The sequence below is a fragment of the Hippocampus bargibanti genome, linkage group LG01 (genome assembly GCF_051943395.1).
Source record: "Hippocampus bargibanti isolate YZ-2025 linkage group LG01, ASM5194339v1, whole genome shotgun sequence".
Lineage (NCBI taxonomy): Eukaryota > Metazoa > Chordata > Actinopteri > Syngnathiformes > Syngnathidae > Hippocampus > Hippocampus bargibanti.
This window is the reverse complement of record NC_142734.1, coordinates 18,452,591-18,473,098: the sequence shown is the minus strand read 5'-3', so window position 1 is coordinate 18,473,098 and position 20,508 is coordinate 18,452,591. Positions and strand designations below refer to the sequence as shown.

The window sequence follows — 20,508 nt, the reverse complement described above, 5'->3', positions numbered from 1 at the left end:
CCAGAAAAATTGTCCCTACTGCCGGCAGGAAACGCAGTCATTCATGACATACGTCTGAATTCTGTGGCCCTCTGCCAAGCTATTTATTTAGAGTACATGCAAATTAAAGTGATACATTAGTAAAACATAGTTTTCTTGATTATAATACCACGGCCCTGGAACGTTCTGAGCTCCAACAGCTGTAAGCAATAAATCATTGTATTTTAATTGCTTGTCTTCCAAGAACTGATACATTTGTAACCTGACTAATGAGCTCCTTCCTGTGAGGGAGTTCCAAGGCCAGATCTCCTAGATGAAGGTGACAGATTAACTGGGCACTGTCTGTTTCACTCAGATTTACTGTGGCCATCAGCGCCTTGACTGTGTGCCTATTGTTTGGTGGGCCAGCTAAGCATGGGCCTTTTAAATATGATAACTTTCTCCATCATTTAGTGAGGATAGAAGAGACCATCTCATCCATGATCATGTCAGCTCAAACTTACCCATCCTCTTGTCCATTCTTAAATGACCCTGTGTAAATCCTCCCGTCAGGCCATTTTATTATCCCTCTGAAGAGAGCAACAATGCCAATCAACAATCCTGGGTGAAAAAAAATAACAAGACTAAAATCCAACAATTCAAACCTTCCGTGGGGTTTTCCGGCCAGCCACCGGCCTTCATATATGGCCTCTTTTAGCCGTCCGTCCTTGTAAAACGTGTAGGTGGAACTCCTACAAATGGGAGGCTCAAACTTTTGTCCTTCACCGAAGCCGAGGGCCCGAGCCACGGCTTGGTTAATGCAGCGGATCCACTTTGCCTGTCAAGTGAACACTGGAAAATGAGGACTTCCACAATGTCTTCATATGCATCAACAATTCATCGGATAAACTGGCTTTACATATTCATTTCCATTTACTCCCTGGTGGTTTCTACTAATTTTGTGACAGATTTATTTCCTGTATATGATAGTTGTCCATGTTGAGTGCTTTGATACAGCTTCAGCTGTTGTTAAAGCGCAATATAAATCAATATGTATTGGATTGTATTTACCTTCTCCAAGGCCGAGCTTGCTAACAGGGTGAACATTTCTTCTGGTGTGATCAGCTTCAGTCCGTAACTCCTCAAAGAAGACAATGGAACAAGATGATGTATTATTTTATTCTATGAAATAAAAACATATTTGATCAAAAATGTTTACGTCAAAAGAAGTCACTCACAGGCTTGTTTTGTCCTCTGGAACAGACTCCACCCACAGCGTGGCCAAGGGGAATACGTGATGGGTAGAGAACTGTGGGATAGAAGGAGATGAAGGTCAGCAAGATAATAAGCATTATGAGGCACGGCAAGCAGAAATGCTCCTTAAAGGACAACCGATGTCACTTTTTTGTTTTTTAACTGACATCAGAAAAACGTTTTATAGCATCTAAAATACCCAAAACACACAGAATGATATTTTAGTCAAATGCAAAACACCAATAAAAATGACTTAAAGTGTCCAAAATCTGCAAAAAAATTGAGCTGCGAATTGGGCATTTCAGATTCGGAGAATATGCTTTCTTGTTACACATCCAGTTATGAATATAATTCAAATAGTTCTGAAGAGGAAAGCATACATGTTTGCAATCGATTAATGAATTTGTTTGTGCCATTTTGAGGCAACATTGGGGGTAAATCTCTCAACCAAAAAAAGAGGCACAAAATGGCGACCTCCTGTGGCCACCTCCGTTTCCACAGGCTGATAAATTCCTTATATGGCGCTTGGACGCCCTCTTCTGGCCTTCTGGCGGCTTTTGGGTGCAACACGAGGGCCCCAGACCAAACAAGTACAGCAAAATACATTGACGTGATGGAAGGACCGCCTAGAATGTGTCTTTTTTACGGTCCTTTAGTGACGTCAAGTACAGACTCGTTACCAACTCAAAAACAAGACTTCCGGAGTATTCAGCGCGAGTCTTAAAACGTAAAATATAGCTATATGTGGTGGAATCTTTGTAAAATACGCTCAGTAGAAGTCATTTAAAGCCATTTTACAAATTATGGACACAACTTGTCCGGAGACGTCGGTTGTCCTTTAAACTTCAAATGACAGATGTTGCTCAAGCTTTCATGCCCAATGCTGACAGCAAAGTAGGGGAGGGAGGAATTGACCATAGGCAGAAAAGGGAAAAAGTGTCATTGCTGGGCAAAAGAGGGAACACACTAATCCCTTATCAGTAAACAAATAAAATGTTGAAACTGCTGACATTAACTATTAACAGATTTTTATTGTGTCAAATGACAAGATGCTTTTGCATCACATAAACACTGCCATGATTATGAAAGGTATGAAAAAAGCCCCTGTTCGCAATTGCTTACGCCAAGACTGAGAATCTATCTTTTTGACAGATTATTGGGAAAGAGTCACAGAGAACAAGGGATGCTATTTATTACGATAAAGTTTCTTTTATACTGACAACACTGCCGTGGCAAAGTTAACAAACCACATCCCTTTACATTGCACAGTGTCCTCAATTAATCATACATACACGATCATGACACAGAGCTTCATACTTACGAGGTTTTTACAAGGCGCCATGCCCTGAGAGCATGAGGGCAAGCACACACAAATGTTTGAAAATACACCAGGTTCCAATAATTGAAAGAGTGCATGTATATACATGTGTGTGTTTGTGTCGAGCTGACCTGTGCATGGACAAGAGCGTCATTAAAAAGGATGAACCAATTGACAGAGAACCTCCCGGCATTCTGCAACGTCAGAGCTTTGTTGCTACTCTCGCAGATGAGGCGGCGGTGAGTCTTTCGTAGAGAGTCCTACAATTACAAATTGAGGAAAAACAATAAATACATTTAAATGAAAGACATGTATGTATGATAGGCTCATTGACGCCTTCAAACAGATCTGTAGTGTAAGAGTGTATGAATGGTTTGTCTATGTCAGTGTTTCACAAATGTGAAAAACCCCCAACACCTAAAAACAAACAAAAACAGACACTTCACTGTACCAAGCTAATGATCAACAATAAAAAGCTACAGCACCATAGGCCCAAATGTTGCGCAGGTTTGAGTTATTTCTAAAATGTATGTACATACGTATGTATGTACGGCAGGCCAGTGGTTATTGTGCCAACTTCACAAATCAGAGATCCCGGGATCAATTCTAGCTCCGGCCTCCCTGTGTGAAGCTTGCATGTTTTCCCGGGGCCTCAGTGTGCTTTTGCTAGCTACTCCAGTTTGGAGAAAAAAGTGGTATTGCAGGCTGATTGAAATTTTTTAATTGTCCCTTGTTGTGAGAGTTAGTGTGGATGGTAGAAATGTGGAAGTTAGGACAAGAAACAAACTAATTTACCGTCATCTTGCCAGGGAAGCCTTTCCAGAAGAGAAATGTGTATTCAGCTTCCTTCCGCTTCTTCTTCAGTAGAAGATCCAAAGCTTCAAACTTGGAGCAGCTGTCTTGTAGTCGTTGGTAATCGTTAGAACACTGAGAAAGCAAGCATGGAACACACTGGTTATATCTTTCGAAAACATTTTTTTCCACACGTGTAGTTTATCATGATGAATATGGACAAGGCTATAATAAAGGAGAAGAGCGTAGGTAATTTAAGCGGCTGTTGACCATGATCGATGACTCCATTCACTGACTGCATGCTTTGCTTTATTGCTACAGGTCTGAGACATAAACAGTAAATACATAAAAACAGTACCCTTAATATTTAGAGCATATGTTTTGGTACAAGGGCGGCCCGGTAGCCGAGTGGTTAGCACACCGGCTTCACAGTGCAGAGGTCGCCGGTTCGCGTCCCGGTCTGGCCTCCCTGTGTGGAGTTTGCATGTTCTCCCCGGACCCGCGTGGGTTTTCCCCGGGTCCTCTGGTTTCCTCCCACACTCCAAAAACATGCATGGCAGGCAGATTGACCACTCCAAATTGTCCCTAGGTGTGAGTGTGAGAGTGACTGTTGTATGTCTTTGTGTGCCCTGCGATTGGCTGGCAACCAATTCAGGGTGTCCGCCGCCTCGTGCCCGAAGACAGCTGAGATAGGCTCCAGCAACCCCCGCGACCCTAATGAGGAATAAGCGGTACGGAAAATGAGATGAGATGAGATGTTTTGGTACATTTTAGAGGCAAACACAAATGCAATGTCTTGCGTATAATGAAAAAATGACTGTAAAGTGTCTGTGAGAGTTTTAAAAGGCGCTTAGAAATTAAATGTATTATTATTATTATTATAATATTATTATTGTTATTATTATTATCTGTTCCTAGTATATTTGCAATGTTGAGACACCGAAATGCAGTGATTCAAATTTTGAGGGAGAGCAAAACTAGCAGCTAAGGCTGAACTACTCATGCAAGGGGTAAGTCAATTTCTGTGCGTCACTTATTGCCGGGGAGTCCTAAGGGATAACCTACTATTTCAAAGCAGGTGGCCAGTTTGAGCAGCAGTCGTCCATACTCCTGGAGATGAAGTGTTGGGAGGCCGAAGAGCACTACTAGGAGGTCTGTTGTGGAGAGGTTGCCCTCACTGCACTCAGTCAACTTCTGGAGCAGCTCAGGGCTCTTTCCAAATAAATCTCTTCAGAGACAACAAAGAAATTCAATGAATTAGTCATCAATCGCACGCTGTATTTCCTGTGAAATCTTGTTTTAGAGGCCTTGAGAAAAAAATAATATGCTAACTATTCCACTTGGGTAGGTGGAATGAGTAAAAAAAATACGCAAGTCTATTTGCTTGAACTTTGATTAGCATTGGAATGAATTAAAATAATTTGGGATCCATGACTGTGACTTTTTTCTGATATGAAATACAATAAAGTCTCGTTATATCGATATTCTCGGGAGTCGGAAAAAATATCGATATAACCGGACTTTCGATATATCCGATCCTGCGGCATGTAAATTTTCTCCTTGCGTTCATAGAAATAGTATCGTAATAAGCAGTACTATCGATATAACCGATATCGATATGACTTTACTGTATAAAAAAACACCAAGATAAGTTGAAACACGAGTGGTAATTAAAATTTTAGACGTATGAAAATTTTATAGGTTTCAAGTGTTAAGTTAAAAACTGAGAAAAGAATAATTTACAGAAATGTCCTCATATTCAAACGGAAACTATAACTTTACTTCAGAATTAGAAAGCCTTTAATAGTCCCACAATGGGGAAAGCTCGATGTAACTTGTGAATTTCTTTAATGCGTATCTTTTTCAGCTTTAATGGTTTTTACACTCCTTTAAAATTAAGCATTAACTCACATTGTGACTAGACTTCTTTTGAAATACTATTTTTGAGAAACACATTTTCATTTAAAAGCTTCCTCGTGACAATGGAAGAAGTCAATGACCAGACATGATTAAGAAAGACAATCTTGACTTCTATCCTTTCTTTCTCCTTTTTAACATGCATATACAGTACATCATTAATAGCACTCCAAACCCTTCTCGTGTGGTACTTCCAACAATTCAGCACAGGTGCTGTACGAAAAACATCATGAATGCACTCACAGTGTGGGTTTAGTTAAGGTCAAGTAGCCTCCCATCACATGGAATTCATCCAAAGTGCAACTGTACCTTAAAGGTGTGAGCACAGAAATAACATTATGATGATGATTATTAAGTTAATATTTTGAACATCAAGAACAGTCTTGATGATGACTGTCAGATTTTGACTATCAGCACATACTCATTGTAGGAATCCAGGAAGATTTCGGTGTGTTCGAGGATAAACAGACTTTCAATACTGCGGCTACGTCTAAGGTTGGTGGTGAGACTGACCGCATGCTGCCCAGTCAGATGACACAAATGGCCAAATTGGCTGGCAAGTGTCCTTATGAGCTTGAAGATCACTGGGCCAAGGTTGGTACTCAGAGACTCTGCAAAATAAATACATGCAAATCATTAACCATTAGACAAGGGCAAAACCTATATTACTTCTGTAAATGTCATTCTTACCAAGACTCAACAAGGGGCTTAAAACATGTGTCTTAATGCTACACAGTTTGCTGTAGAATTTCCTCTCAGCGGACGCCAACTCATGGAGGCTGGCGATGAAGCCCATCACATTCTTGTCTGAGAGTGCCATACACTGCTGGCCACCAGCAAACACGCTACTCACAAATCCTAACTGGAAAACGCAAGTGACAAGTATTACAACCACCATTACAAATAACAGTTTATCTTCTGTTGCACCTTTAAAAATGTGAATTGACGAAGTGCTGTAACAGAACAGCTGCGAATTAAAAAAAAATACATGCAATCAGAAGCATAACAACACAAAAGAAACAATAGCACCTTCCACCAGACCCATATTTTAAAACCAATAAGGGAACATATACAAGGACACACCACGATGGAGAGCTGGTATAGGTTAGTAAAAACAGTATGGGATTTCAAAAGTACAAAAAAAGCAGGTCTGAATTTTAAGGAAAAAAAACTTTACTCTTACATTCATGCAGAAGGGAAGCAGCACAGGCTGCTGTGTGTAGCCATCAAATGAGTCCTTCTCTCTCTCTTCCTGTTTCTTACAATCACGGATGCCTTCTTTCACTTGCTCTCCACTGTAATAAATGATGGGCTGGATACAATCCCCATCAGCCAGCAGTAGAGTGTGACGCTCACCGGCACTCACATCCCACACTCGGATTCCTTCTGACAGCTATAGCAGGAGAAAGAAATGTGTGGTGAGGGCGAGTAATCTGGATTTGAAATTTAAAAAAGTGGCTACTGCACCTTGGCAAGGCGAGGGATTGTGCTGGGGGACTCCATGTGACCCAACTGACCGTGGCTATTACTTCCCCATGAAAATAACTTTAACACAGATAGAGACAAGTCAAGCTGCAACATTTTACCTTGATGTGACATATTCTTCAGGCTGACAAAAACTGATGGCTTTCACAAGAAAACAAATCTTTAGTCAAATTAAAACCAGATTATTTTCTTACAGTATATTGTAGGTGTTCAAATACCTGACATGTTTCGGCGTATAATTCCGCCTTCCCAGCGGAAGTATACGCCGAAACATGTCAGGTATTTGAACACCTACAATACATTGTCTGTAAGAAAAATATCTGGTTTTAATTAGATATCAAGTAGACAGGATGAATTTAGTACAACTAAATCTTTAGTCATGTGACCAGTGTTAAATGAAAGGCTAAAATGGTTTGAATGATGATTTTTGAATTCTCCTCCAACACCATGGTCCAAATGCGTGATGATGTATCACTTGAAAAGATATTCGTTACATGAACAATTTGAAATAATGTTGGGTTTTTGTCGAATAATGGGATGAACAATTTAGATATTTGTTTTCTTTTTCAGTCAAATTCATCAATTATGGAAAATTATGAATGAAATAGCCAGTGATGAGCATGAACATTTAAAAGTATGGAGCTAATCCATTGGATCATATCGGAATCTATATTGGTGGATCTTACTCATAGGTGATTGGTACCAGAACTGGCACCCTAAAGCTCTGATTAGAACTGTCCTCGCATTAACTTAATGTTCATGCTCATCACTGACTATTTCATTCATAAATTTCCATAATTGATGAATTTGACTGAAAAAGAAAACAAATATCTAAATTGTTCATCCCATTATTCGAGAAAAACCCAACATTATTTCAAATTGTTGATGTAACGAATATCTTTTCAAGTGATACATCACGCATTTGGACCACGGAGTGGCTCATGGTGACTCATGTTGTTTGACTCATCTTTGTCTCACCATGGTAAATTACCCTGTTTATCAACAAAGAAAGTGATGATGTCTGCTGAGAAGCCAATCATTTGAAAATAAACAGGTCTTTCACTGACCTGTGACTGGGCAGTCAGTGCAAGGGAATGATGCGAACCGGCTGCCACGCGCACCACCTCCTTACCATTCAGACTTTTGATGCAGAGTGGCTGTAATCTGCAAACATCACACTTTTGGTATTATGTCGCAGTTTGCTCGCATGAAAAATCACAACACACTCCACGGCAGGATTACCTACCTGTCTAAATTGTCTCCATGGCCTAGCTGACCATGTTCGCCATGGCCCCAACTCCATATTTCTGTTTGCAGGCAGGGCAGCACCTCTCGATCCGCAGGGGCTGCCATTGCGGATGGTGTCAAAGCTGCAGCGTCCATCTTTGAACGTCCATCCTTACGTAACAGTCGTGGGGACACTGCAGGTGTGCAGAATCAAAACAAAAATAAGTGTAATGGCAGGTAGCTTTGAAATGACATGTACTCTTTCAAGTTGATTTTAAAAAGAAATGGTAAACTCTCAGACGAAAAGAAAGACAATTCTCTGATGTCATGAGACAAATATCGAACTCCTTGGGGTGTAATCCAGACAATGCGTTTGAGAGAAAGCAGGCATAGCTCCGCACGTGACCAATGCCATCCCTACAATGAAGCATTGGGGAGGGGATGGTATTTTTCAGAGGAAGGAAATTCGAGACTAGTCAGGATTGAGGGGAAAAGATGTAGCAATGTGAATGACAAAAAACATTCTACAGAGTGCTAGAACTTCAGTTTGAGGCAAAGATTTGTTTTTCTTCAAATGGGACAACAAACCCAAGCACAACCAAGGCAAGAAAGGAGTGACTTTAGGACAACTCTGCCTATGCACTGGAATGGGCTAACCAGAGTCCAGTCTTAAATTCAAACACCACTGGACAGATCTGAAAACTCCCCATTTGACCTGATGAATCTTGAGAGATGCTCCAAAGAGGGGTTGGCTAAACTACCGAAAGATATGCGTCTCAAGCTTCTTGTGTTCTATTTATAACAACTTTTTTAAGTGTACAGCAACTGGCACCCATTGATATGAAAGTAAGATGCTTCATATATTCTGGGACTCTTTCCAATAAAATGGAATAAAATATGTACCATATTGAATAAAGATGAACGGTGGGTGAAAAAAATTAAAGTCTGAACCATATAGTATGCGTGTAAGAAAGAAATCAATGTACATCTTGTGGCTGTTTAATGAATGCAACTTGACAACAACACAACAGTGTGAAAAAAGGATGCAATTGACGCCAACATGCATGGGCACGAGGCGTACTTACACAGTAGTCCATAGGAGGAGGATAAGAGATGAACAGCGTATCTACCCTGTGAGAGGAGTCCCGGGAGTGACAGACGACGATGCAGGCGTTCCACCTCTTCTTCGTGGATGTCGCCAGTACTGGAACTCTTTTTGGCCTGCGCAGAATCTTCCTCTCTGACACGTTCGGTGGTACTATCACCCGCTCGGGGACAAGCTGCCATTTGCCTTACTTGCCCGCCTGACCTCAATGCTCCAGTGGGAAGGTACATGTTCATCATTTTTTTAAGGGACAATGCCTCATAGGTGGAGGCAACCCTCTCACCGACAGCTGAAGCGCATGAGGCAACCAGGTTATTGAGGGGATTGTTGGTGGAGGCGCTGATGAGGCCGGATGCTGAGGGCTAAAAAAGACAAAAGAGCGTTGGGGATATTAACAAAGCATGTCTGTCTGAAAACATGGATGACACAACAATAATGCTTCCTTTTTGAACCTCTTATCCTGTTTCACCTTTTATCTGACTATGAGTGAGAGATGAGATATGTTCTGGAGTGATGGTCATTCATTAATAAGCTAAACATCAACCGGAATGTGGAACAAAAACAACATTGTTTCTCCCAATAGAATGAAATTGTTGACTAAAAGGGTGTGACCAGCCCAGTAGACAAGTGGTTAGCGCGCCAACCTGGCTACCGGTTCAGGGTGTCCACCACCTATTGCTCACACGTGGCTGAGATAGGCTTCAGCATGCCTTGCAACCAATGTTCCCTCTAATTGTTCATGTGTCTGAGTAGATACACACTCTGAGCACACTGAGGACCACTGAAAGCAACATCAGATGTGTACGCTGTGGCCACACACCAGTATCACGCCACTATCACGGTGCGTATGGGCACGGCACATTCGCGCTGTTCTGCTCCAATTGGCTGCATAGCGTACGTGAACTGTACGCCATTATTGGCTGGAGACCTGTCACTCATTGAGTTACATTGCAAAATAACTGTTTTTTTTGTTTGTTTTTTGTTTGTTCTTTTGACTTCAAGACGGCGCCGCGAGAGTGGCTGCCTTTCCAGCAGCTCCTGTGTTTTGCTTTTCTACTTTCATTTCTTTCATAACTTTGCTGCTGTGAAATGTAAATGTCTCCACTGCGAGACTAATAAAGGCAAATCCAATCCAATCCAATCCAATGTGCGCTGCATAGATGTTCTTGTGCGCTGAGTATGTGCAAGCAGTGCGCGATTGCGCATGCATGCAGTTTAGAGGGAACATTGCTTGTAACCCATATGACAATAAAGTGGATCAGAAAATGGATGGATGGACGGACGAAAAGGATGTGTTTAGTGACAGGATACCAGACCAGCATGTAACCTGCCTTAACCCAATGTGAGCTGGGATAGGAAGCTCTCGCTCCCTAAAAGTGTGATGAGGATAAGTTGCTTCCAAAATGAATGGACTTTCAATGATACGTGCGTTTTGGGAGCAAAACTCACCAAAAGGGTGTGCAGTCCTCCAATTGTCACCTTTGGTGTTTTTTCTGCCTGAGTGTTATCTGAGAGCTTCTTCAGGTACTCTTTGACCGCCTGCTCATCTGGATAAGGTGAGGATTTAGCACTTGGGGGCCCACTAGACTTCGTCTCTGAGAGGCCAACATCTGAAGCGGGATGTTCCTGCACAGCCAGCGATGATTCTTGATTCTTGTCAAATTGTGAAGGCTCACTGTTATTTATAGATGCCGGAGACAACAATTGAGGAGGTGACGTTGAGATTTTGGAAGAAAGGGCAGGCTCTGATGGAGACAACTTCAATGCGGAATTTATAGGTGTTTTCAGCTTCTCCTCTTCTTCAGGCTGCTCCAAGTGAGGTAGGCAGTGGTGACTGTCAGAAATGATGACATGATCCTCTTTGTCCATCATGGTGTATATCAGCTGTTTACACTGCCCACATTTGTCTGCAGGGGGCCGTTGGATGTCCTGGGGGCCCAGGCAGCGCACGAGAGCCAGGCTGTGCATTGCCCCACAGGCCACTTGAAGTACACACCGGCCTGCTAGGAGCTCAACCTTTTGTGGTTTTGAGACAGGAAAAACTGTGGCACTGAGGCCCAGCTGACAACCGCTGCCCCAAGCCCACAATTCCTGCTGGACAGAGAGTGCCAACGTGTGCTCCTCCCCACAGGCGAGCTCCATTACAGGTACCGTCGACAAGGAGTCGGAGTCCGCCAGCGCGATTGGAGTCGGGTTGGGAACAGAGCTAAGTCCCGACAAACCACACTGTCCGCCAGTGTTGTCGCCCCACATGTGGACGCCGCCATCCTCCGTCACTGCCCCACAATGGAAGCTTCCGGCAGCCACATTGACAACTCGCTGTCCACTGAGAGCACTCTCCAAGGTGGGCGCCACAAACTCTGCCACTTGACTCTGCTTCCAAGGACAGTGCCCAAAAGTGAACACCTGACCACCTGATTGTGCACAACAAGAACTTTCAAAACAGGTGCATGCATGTTAAACACTGCAAACAGCCAAGGCTTACCTTCCACCAGCAAAGCTCCATGATTTCTACCCAGAGCGACCTGGAGAACAGAATGGGGAAGAAGCAGTTTCTCCGGGGCCACACTGTAGGAGTAGCCCTTCCAGATATGGAGCAGGCCTCGCCCTCCATCATCATCATTTCCAGGGCTGCGAGATCAAGGAGGGTACGGTAGAAACACTTCAACGTACATGAAATTCAGTTTTGAGAAGGAGTGTTAGAAAATTTCACCGATTTTCAAAGCTGGAAACTTTGCTCAGCAATTAAAAGGAATTCATGAAAATTAGCGTGAATAAACAAGGAATCTAACTGAACAGGGAATCTAACTGAAGGTGAGGAAAAGATGGCTCATCATAATCCTGATTTAATTTAAGTACAGTTGAATGTGTACAAGCATTGTATCAGAATCAGAAAACCTTTATTTGTCCCACAATGGGGAAATTTGCAGTCCACAGCAGCAATTTGAAAAGGGGATGGGGTGAGGGGGGTGTGAAAGGATAGAAAACAAGATATTCTTAGCATAACAAAATAAAAATGTCAACTGTATATTGTGCAAATGTAAATGTGCAAAACCGTTTCATAAAAAAACTACATAGTGCAAGTATCAAGAAAGGCATATGGATATATTGCATCAACCCATATTTACAAGTGTACAGTTTTTGTTTCACATGTGATCATTGAGAATTGCACAGCCTGACAGCAGTCGGTAGGAACGAGCGGCAGTACCTCTCTTTCTTGCAGCACGGGTGTAATTGTCTCTGGCTGAAGGAGCTACCCAGTGCTGTCAGGGTGGGCAGGAGGCGGTGGGTGGGGCTGTCTATCATAGCTTTTAGTTTAGCTAGCGTCCGTCTGTTGCCCACCTCCTCCAGAGAGTCCAGCGAGCAGCCCAGGACAGAACTGGCCCTCTTGACAAGGTGCTCCAGTATTTTCCTGTCCCGGATGGTGATGCTCCCTGACCAGCAGACAATTCCATAGTGGATGGCTGAAGCCGAAACAGAGTCATAGAAAGTCTTTAGGAGTGAACCTTGAACTCCAAAAGACCTCAGTTTCCTGAGTAGGAAGTGTGACACTGTCCCTTTTTGATTAGGGCATCCGTGTTTGTAGTCCAGTCCAGTTTATTGTTCAGAGTAACACCCAGGTACTTGTAGGAGGTCACCCTCTCAATGTCCGAACCCTGCTTGTTCAACGGTGCCGGTGAGGGTTGTTTCCTGCAGAAATCTACTACCAGCTCCTTGGTTGTCCCGGTGCTGATCTGGAGGTGATTCTGCTGGCACCAGTCCACAAAGTCCTTTGTCAGTCCCCTGTACTCCCGATCGTCTCCCTCTGTGATGAGGCCGACAATAGCTGAGTCGTCAGAGAACTTCTGAAGGTGGCAGGTTGGGGTGTTGTAGTTGAAGTCCGAGGTGTAGAGGGTGAACAGGAATGGAGCCAGGACTGTCCCCTGCGGCGCTCCGGTGCTGCAGAGAAGCCTGTCCGACTAACAGTTCTTTACCCTCACGTATTGTGGCCTGTTTGTGAGGTAATCTGTAATCCAGAATGTGAGGTGGTGGTCGACTCCGGCATGCCGCAGCTTGTCCCCCAGTAGATTTGGCTGGATCTTGTTGAAGACACTGGAGAAATCGAAGAACGTGATCCTCACCATGCTCCCAGCATTCTCCAGGTGCAGCAACGCAGAGTGGAGGAGGTAGATGATGGCATCCTCCACACCGATGCTGTGATGGTAGGCAAATTGTAACGGGTCCAGCGATGAGCTTGCCAGCGGTCGCAGGTGGGCGAGGACGAGTCTCTTCACCGTCTTCATCAGGTGAGACGTCAGCGCCACTGGTCTGTAGCTCCTTTGGGGTGGCAATCTTGGGCACTGGGACCAGGCATGACATTTTCCACAGCTGTGGAACTCTGCCCAGCTTCAGGCTCAGGTTGAACAAGTGCTGGACAATGACACACAGCTGGTCGGAGCAGGTCTTGAGGAGTCAGGAACTGTCATCTGGACCTGCTGTGTTCCTCACTTCAATCCTACTTAGTTGGTTCCTCACCTGCGCAGTTGTGACAGACAGGCAGGAACCAGGAGTGGCGGCTGAGGGTGTGGCAATGGTTGGGAGGGCAGTTATTGGTTGCGGGAAGCTGGTCGTGAGAGAGGCAGGGAGGGTAAGTCCACAGTGAGAGTTGGTGCAGGTGCAGCTACAGGTGCAGTTGACGGTGGGCCGGGGCGACAGGCGTCTTGTCAAACCGATTGAAAAAGCGGCTGAGTTCATCTGCCCAGTCCTTGTCTTTTTCGTTCAATGTTACTGGGCTTTTGTGGCCTGAGATGCTTTTCAGGCCCTTCCAGACACCAGCGACATTGCTGCCTTGCAGCTGCTCCTCCATTTTCATCCTGTAGGCCTTCTTCCCCTCTCTGATCTTCCTCCTCAGTTGGATCTGCACGGCCTTCAGTTCCTCTCTGTTGCCCGACACAAAATCCCTTTTCTTTTCCTTCAGGAGGGCTTTTATGCCGGAATTAATCCATGGTTTTTTTGTTGGAAAAACACCGCACAGTCCTGGTGGTTACGGTGTTTTGTTCACAAAAGTTAATGTAGTCTGTGATGGTGTCGGTGAGTGAATCAATGTCCTCCCCATGACTCTCAGTGAAGAGCTCCCACCTGGTTGAGTCAAAACAGTCCCACAGAGCTTCTTCAGCTTCTGTGGACCATCTTCTGACCGTGCGGGTCACAGCTGGTTGCCTCTGGACAAGGGGTTTGTACACAGGCTGGAGACATACCATATTGTGGTCTGCTCTTCCGAGAGGGGTGAGGGGGGAAGGTTTGTATGCATCCTTGGCATTTGAGTAGAATGAGTCCAATATGTTATTGTCTCTGGTTGCAAAAGTTACATACTGTGTGAATGTTGGGAGGGAGCATTCCAGGGAAACGTGATTGAAGTTCCCTGAGATGATGAACAAGGCATTGGGGGACTGGGTTTGCAGCTTGTTTACAACAGTAATGAGGGCATCGGAAGCAGCGCTGCCATTTGCCGTAGGGGGAATGTACGCCGTCACGGCTATGACGTGTGAAAATTCCCGTGTCAGGTAATGCGGCCGGAGGCTAACGGCTAGCAGCTTGATGTCGCGAGTGCGGAGTTTTTCCTTGACCGTGATGTGCCCAGGGTTGCACCATTTGTCATTCACAAACACAGCAATCCCCCCTCCTTTCTGCTTACTGCTGCCTGCATTTATGTCCGCTCGTATGAGTTGGAAGCCCTCCAACGTGCGTGAGTGTCCGGAGTGATTGCCGATAGCCATGTCTCCGTGACGAATAGCAAGCTGGCTTCCCGGTACTCCCTCTGGTGCCGCGTCTGGTTGCATTTTATTTGGGAGCGATCTCACATTCCCCATGATGACAGATGGGAGAACGTGTTGGTATTTTCTCATTCTTTTGCAGCGATCTTTCCCGACCCGACATCCTCATTTTCTCCTCCTCAGCAGGTCGGGGATGTCCGGTGCGACGGCCGCTAGTCCGCTATTAGCTCGCCATGCTAGTAGCTGGTCTCGACTGTACACAATGGGATTCCGAGTGCGAGTGGTTTCCCCGTTAACAGGAGCGGTGAAAAAGTAAAAAATAACGGTGATGAGCAAAAGTGACGATGCCCATCTCCTCCCCGTAGGTTTAGGGAACGAAAGTAAACAAAGCACAAACGGAAAAGTAAATACATGAAAAAGTAGAAAAGCAAAGAACTGCTGTGGAGGCAGCCACACAGGGGGGCGCCATCTTGTCACTCATCTAATGCACGTCATTTATATTCTAGTTTCTAGACCAGGCATGGGCAAACTACAGCCCGCGGGCCACATACGGCCCGTTAGGCTTTTTAATCCGGCCCGCCGAACCTGCCCAAATTATAGTAAAAACAGTGTCTGAAACTCATGACAAAAAGTTAGCAGAAAACAGGGCAGATAACTGAAAAGTTGCCTGCCCCGTTTTTCACAACTTGAAGCACAATGAGACAACTAATCACATTAAAAAACATTGTCACAAAGTTTATAGTTTTTTTTTTAACCATGAATGTACCTACTACAAATGCTACCTTGCTTACTTTACGGTAAATGTGCATGGCTAGATTTTGCTGCAGTAGTCGATTGTCATTGTGGTGCACCCCCCCGATCAGAACACGAGTGGTGTTTAGACCATAACCTGTAGTGAGGGTTTGTTGGGAACGTCTGGCGGAATCCCCTGTCAGAAGGAGTTTCAACTCCCACCTCCGGCAGAACTTTAAACATGTCCCGGGGGACGTGGGGGACATTGGGTCCGAATGGACCATGTTCCGTACCTCCCTTGCTGAGGCGGCAAATCGGTGTTGTGGCTGTAAGGTGGTTGGTGCCTGTCGTGGCGGCAAACCCCGTACTCGCTGGTGGACACCATTAGTAAGGTATGCCGTAAAGCTGAAGAAAGAGTCCTATTGGGCCTATATGGCCTGTGGGACCCCTGAGACAGCTGACAGGTTATCGATTAGCCAAGCGCAATGCAGCCTCAGTGGTCGCCGAGGCAACAACACGGGCATGGGTAGAGTTCGGTGAGGCCATGGAAGCCGACTTCCGGACCGCTTCGAGGAAATTCCGGTCCACCATCCGGCGTCTCAGGAGGGGAAAGCAGTGCACCACGAACACTGTGTACAGTGAGGATGGGGCGCTGCTGACCTCGACTCGAGATGTCGTGTGCCGGTGGGCAGAGTACTTCGAAGACCTCCTCAACTCCACCAACACGCCTTCCTTGGAGGAAGCAGTGTCTGGGGACTCCGAGGTGGGCTGAAGTCACCGAGGTGGTTTAAAAGCTCCTCTGTGGCAAGGCCCTGGGGGTGGCTGAGATCCGCCCGGAGTTCCTAAAGGCTCTGGGTGTTGTGGGGCTGTCTTGTCTGACACGCCTCTGTAACAATGCGTGGTTATCAGGGAGAGTGCCTCTGGATTGGCAGACCGGGGTGGTGGTCCCCCTTTTTAAAAAGAGAGACCGGAGGGTGTGTTCCAACTACAGAGGGATCACACTCCTCAGCCTCCCTGGAAAGGTCTATTCAGGGGTTCAGAGGGGCGGGTGTCCGTCGGAAAGTCGAGCCTCAGATTGAGGACGAACAGTGTGGTTTTCGTCCCGGCCGCGGAACAGTGGACCAGCTCTACACCCTTAGCAGGGTCCTCGAGGGTGCATGGGAATTCGCGCAACCAGTCTACATGTGCTTTGTGGACTGTGAGAAAGAGTTTGACAGTGTCCCTCGTGGAGTTCTGTGGAGGGTGCTTTGGGAGTATGGGGTACAGGAGCGCCTCATACGGGGCCGTTCGGTCCCTATACGACCGATGTCAGAGTCTGGTTCGCATTGCCGGCAGTAAGTCGGAATCGTTTCCAGTGAGGGTTGGGCACCACCAAGGCTGCCCTTTGTCACCGATTCTGTTCATAACCTTTATGGACAGAATTTCTAGGAGCAGCTGAAGCATTGAAGGTTTCCGTTTTGCTGGCCTCAGTATAGCATCTCTGCTTTTTGCAGATGATGTGGTACTGTTGGGGCCTTCAAGTAGAGCTCTCCAACTCCCACTCGAGCGTTTCGCAGCCGAATGTGAAGCGGTTGGGATGAGAATCAGCACCTCCAAATCTGAGACAATGGTTCTCAGTCGGACAAGGGAGGAGATTTTGCCTCAAGTGGAGGAGTTTAAGTATCTGGGAGTCTTGTTCACGAATGAGGGTGTGAGGGAGCGAGAGGTCGACAGGCGGATCGGTGCGGCGTCTGCTGTGATGCGGACTTTGTACCGATCTGTCGTGGTGAAGAAGGAGCTGAGCCAAAAAGCAAAGCTCTGAATTTACTGGTCGATCTACATCCCAACCCTCATCTATGGTCACGAGCTATGGGTTGTGTCCGAAAGAACGAGATCCCGGATGCAAGCGGCCGAAATGATCTTTCTCCATAGGGTGTCAGTGCTCTCCCTTAAAGACAAGGTGACAAGGTCGGTCATCCGGGAGGGGCTCAGAGTCGAGCCGCTCCTCCTCCACATAGGGAGGAGCCAGATGAGGTGGCTCGGGCATCTGATTAGGATGCCCCCTGGACGCCTCCCTGGTGAGGAGTTCCGAGCATGCCCCATTGGCAGGAGACCCTGTGGACGACCCAGGACAGACTGGAGAGACTATGTCTCCCAGCTGGCCTGGGAACGCCTCAGGATGCGCCAGGACGAGCTAGAAGAAGTGGGTGGGGAGAGGGAAGTTTGGGCTTCCCTACTGAAGCTGCTGCCCCCGCGACCTGACCCCGGATAAGTGGCAGAAGATGGATGGATGGGTGGATGGATGGATGGATGGATGGATGGATGGATGGATGGATGGATGGATACCAGAGTTGAGAACAGGTTGCAAAAAAGAACAATGAGGTAATGTCAATTGTAATCTTGTTACCTAGTTCACAACATGAAAACACAGTTGACTTGATAATAGTGATACCTTGGCTTACGAACGTAATTGGTTCCCAGACAGAGTGTGTAAGGCGAAAAGTGTGTATCCCAAAAATAATTTCCCATAGGAAACCATTAAAATGAGAATAATCAGTTCCCAGGTCCCCATAAAACAATTTTCTACTTTCTAAGCCTTAAAACTACACAAAATATACCTTATTTTATGTATAGTAAATGTGATGTGGTATTATAATTAAAGAAATAAACTGTACTGTATAATAAATTCGTTTTATTTGCCTTTGTGATGGTCGATGGCTTGATGGAATGGAGTGGCCGGTTTCATCAGCATTAAACACACTTGAATGATCCCTTGTATGTGCTTTCTCTGCGATAATTTTACCTAGTTCCTCATCAATTGTGTTGTTTAGCCGGGTTGATAGCTTTTTGCATCAAGTGTACAGATGGCTTGTGCGGGTTATTTGTGGAGCCTGATTGATGGGAATTTTAACCTTAACTATCAAAGTTGAAACAAGTCCAAATTTCACCGTTTTCTCTCCATTTTGTCACTCTATCGTCTGCCTGTCTCTTTTGTTTAAACCACCTCCCCTCACTGCTGTGTTCTTGCGTCGTGCTGCGTCACGTGCTGCGTCCAATCACGCAGCTCTAACCGAAGGCTGGGGGCGGGGAATAGAGGACAAAAAAAAATGTCGGCAGCCATTTTATTTTTTGGAGAATGACTTCACTCTCTGTCTGTAAACCCCCCTCACTGCTGCGTTCTTGACCAATCACGTGGCTTTAACCGACGACTGGAGGCGGGGAATAGAGGACCAAAACAAGCCGGCAGCCATTTTCGTTTAGGAGAAGGGGCTCGTCGCGAACGACACATCACTCATTGTGGCAGCTCGGTGTGTATCTCGAAAAATAGTTCATATGCCAAGGTAAAATTTTCATAAATTTAACGTTCGTAAACCGAAAAGTTCGTAGTTGTAAACCGAGGTATCACTGTAGTGCTTTGCAACATTTATGTGTGATTTTTTTAGGTGTTTGTTTCCTTAATTGTAATTACTCTTCTGTTTTACAGTTATCTTATAACTAGAAGAGAGGGGGGGGGGGGAAAAAAAGATCTAATACACTGATTGAGCCGGTGCCTCATGCACACTGCTCCTTAATGTAAGATGTTGATCAGGGGTGGCCAACCAGTCAGAGATGAGCAGCCATTTTTTTTATGTTACTGCAAAAAGCCACACGCACACACCCACAGACACACACGCACACATATGTGCAGACACGCACGCACACACACTGATGGGGTTCGTTCTGTGTATTCAGAAACATTTGAATGGAAGCGCCATCGGCGAGGCGTTTTGGTTGTCGTGTGAAAGCCCGGGAACCACAAGCGGCTCACGAGACTCGGGTTGGCCACCCCTGGTGTAGATGGATACAATAAAAATGGGGACTGTTTTGTTTGACACCATAATGCTCATGGTTACATGAACTGTTTTATGTACGACACCACATCGTTCCTAGTTAGATGAACTACTATGGTTTGGTGTCTTAAAATAATGTAATTTTCCATTTTATATTGCATTGCACTATTGTGGAAGAGCCCAATAAGCGTGATGCTTATTATATTATTATCACTTCAGCTGGAAGCGTAACTATGTTTGACTGCATTATCCCTGCCAAATGAATATCTATTATTATTATTATTATTATTATTATTATTTCGCTCATCTTTATCTAATATTTTTATGGGGATATTCGCAGTTGGCCGGGGTGGTCACATGGTGATCACAAGCCACCAAATTGCACATTAATCCTCCTTACCTCTTCCTCTGGCTTTCCATCCGTGGGCTTTATTTCTCCATGAGTGTGTCATGTAAAAAAACTGCACGTCCACCCGCCCACACAGTCTGTGGGCTAGGAGAAAACGGAACGCTCAGTTACGCTACTAAAGCAAACACTCTCTCTTAGGTCGAGCAGGTGTGATCTTGTCACCGACATCATCAATGATCACGATCATGAACATGCTAGCAAATGAAGAGGACTTTCACGAGCGGTCTCATCAAAATAAAAACGCACACATACGCTTCCAATGATTATGATCTACCTTGTCACATCGCAAAAATTATCCTTATCAAGTCGTTGTACTCTTCATCGTTTATGTTGACCCGGTAAGCGTTCGAGTATGGGGCAGAAGCTAATGTGGATGCTAGGCGAGGAGAGCAGCCGGAGACGTGTCTGTTGACAAGGCCAACATGAAAGATCGTATATAACGAATCGACTCTGCTCTGAAAGAATGGCCAAAAGAAATTATATTTTATACAGTACCACTTATAGGACAATAATCGGATACGTTTACATTTAAAACCTCAAATATAGCATATATACAAAATATCGCTGTCATTATATTGTTTTTCTGGGTTAAAACTGTGACCACCTAAACAACCAACGCAAAAATAATGCAGAGTGAGACTCCAACGAAAGCTGTAAATCTGCTAAAATACGGAAGCCTGAAGAAACAAGAGATAATTGAGTGTTGATAATTCAGTCTTGAGTTCAAATTTTGGGTGAATTAATAATAT

At 45.1% G+C, this 20,508-nt stretch overlaps 1 protein-coding gene across 7 annotated transcripts in view; it reads right to left on the bottom strand.

Moving 5' to 3' along the window:
- als2b (alsin Rho guanine nucleotide exchange factor ALS2 b) overlaps positions 1–20,179 on the bottom strand; it is a 30,831-nt gene extending 10,652 nt beyond the window's left edge. The window contains exons 1-19 of one of the 7 annotated variants that reach the window (XR_016115652.1): positions 19,751–20,179; positions 11,542–11,687; positions 10,506–11,470; positions 9,037–9,418; positions 7,971–8,145; positions 7,792–7,888; positions 6,707–6,784; positions 6,423–6,632; positions 5,930–6,101; positions 5,661–5,850; positions 5,483–5,548; positions 4,388–4,550; positions 3,326–3,457; positions 2,662–2,790; positions 2,534–2,557; positions 1,197–1,267; positions 1,030–1,099; positions 624–796; positions 483–548 (exon numbers count right to left, since the gene is read on the bottom strand). Coding sequence is in view for 6 of the 7 variants with exons in the window: in XM_089001768.1 (XP_088857894.1) it covers positions 483–548; positions 624–796; positions 1,030–1,099; positions 1,197–1,267; positions 2,534–2,557; positions 2,662–2,790; positions 3,326–3,457; positions 4,388–4,550; positions 5,483–5,548; positions 5,661–5,850; positions 5,930–6,101; positions 6,423–6,632; positions 6,707–6,784; positions 7,792–7,888; positions 7,971–8,145; positions 9,037–9,418; positions 10,506–11,470; positions 11,542–11,687; positions 19,751–19,770 (3,329 nt within the window). In the remaining variant the exon portion in view is untranslated. The remainder of the gene's footprint in view (positions 1–482; positions 549–623; positions 797–1,029; positions 1,100–1,196; positions 1,268–2,533; positions 2,558–2,661; positions 2,791–3,325; positions 3,458–4,387; positions 4,551–5,482; positions 5,549–5,660; positions 5,851–5,929; positions 6,102–6,422; positions 6,633–6,706; positions 6,785–7,791; positions 7,889–7,970; positions 8,146–9,036; positions 9,419–10,505; positions 11,471–11,541; positions 11,688–19,750) is intronic. The other 6 variants (XM_089001768.1, XM_089001778.1, XM_089001804.1 and 3 more) reach the window with 6 other exon arrangements.
- Between the last annotated feature and the right edge of the window lie 329 nt (positions 20,180–20,508).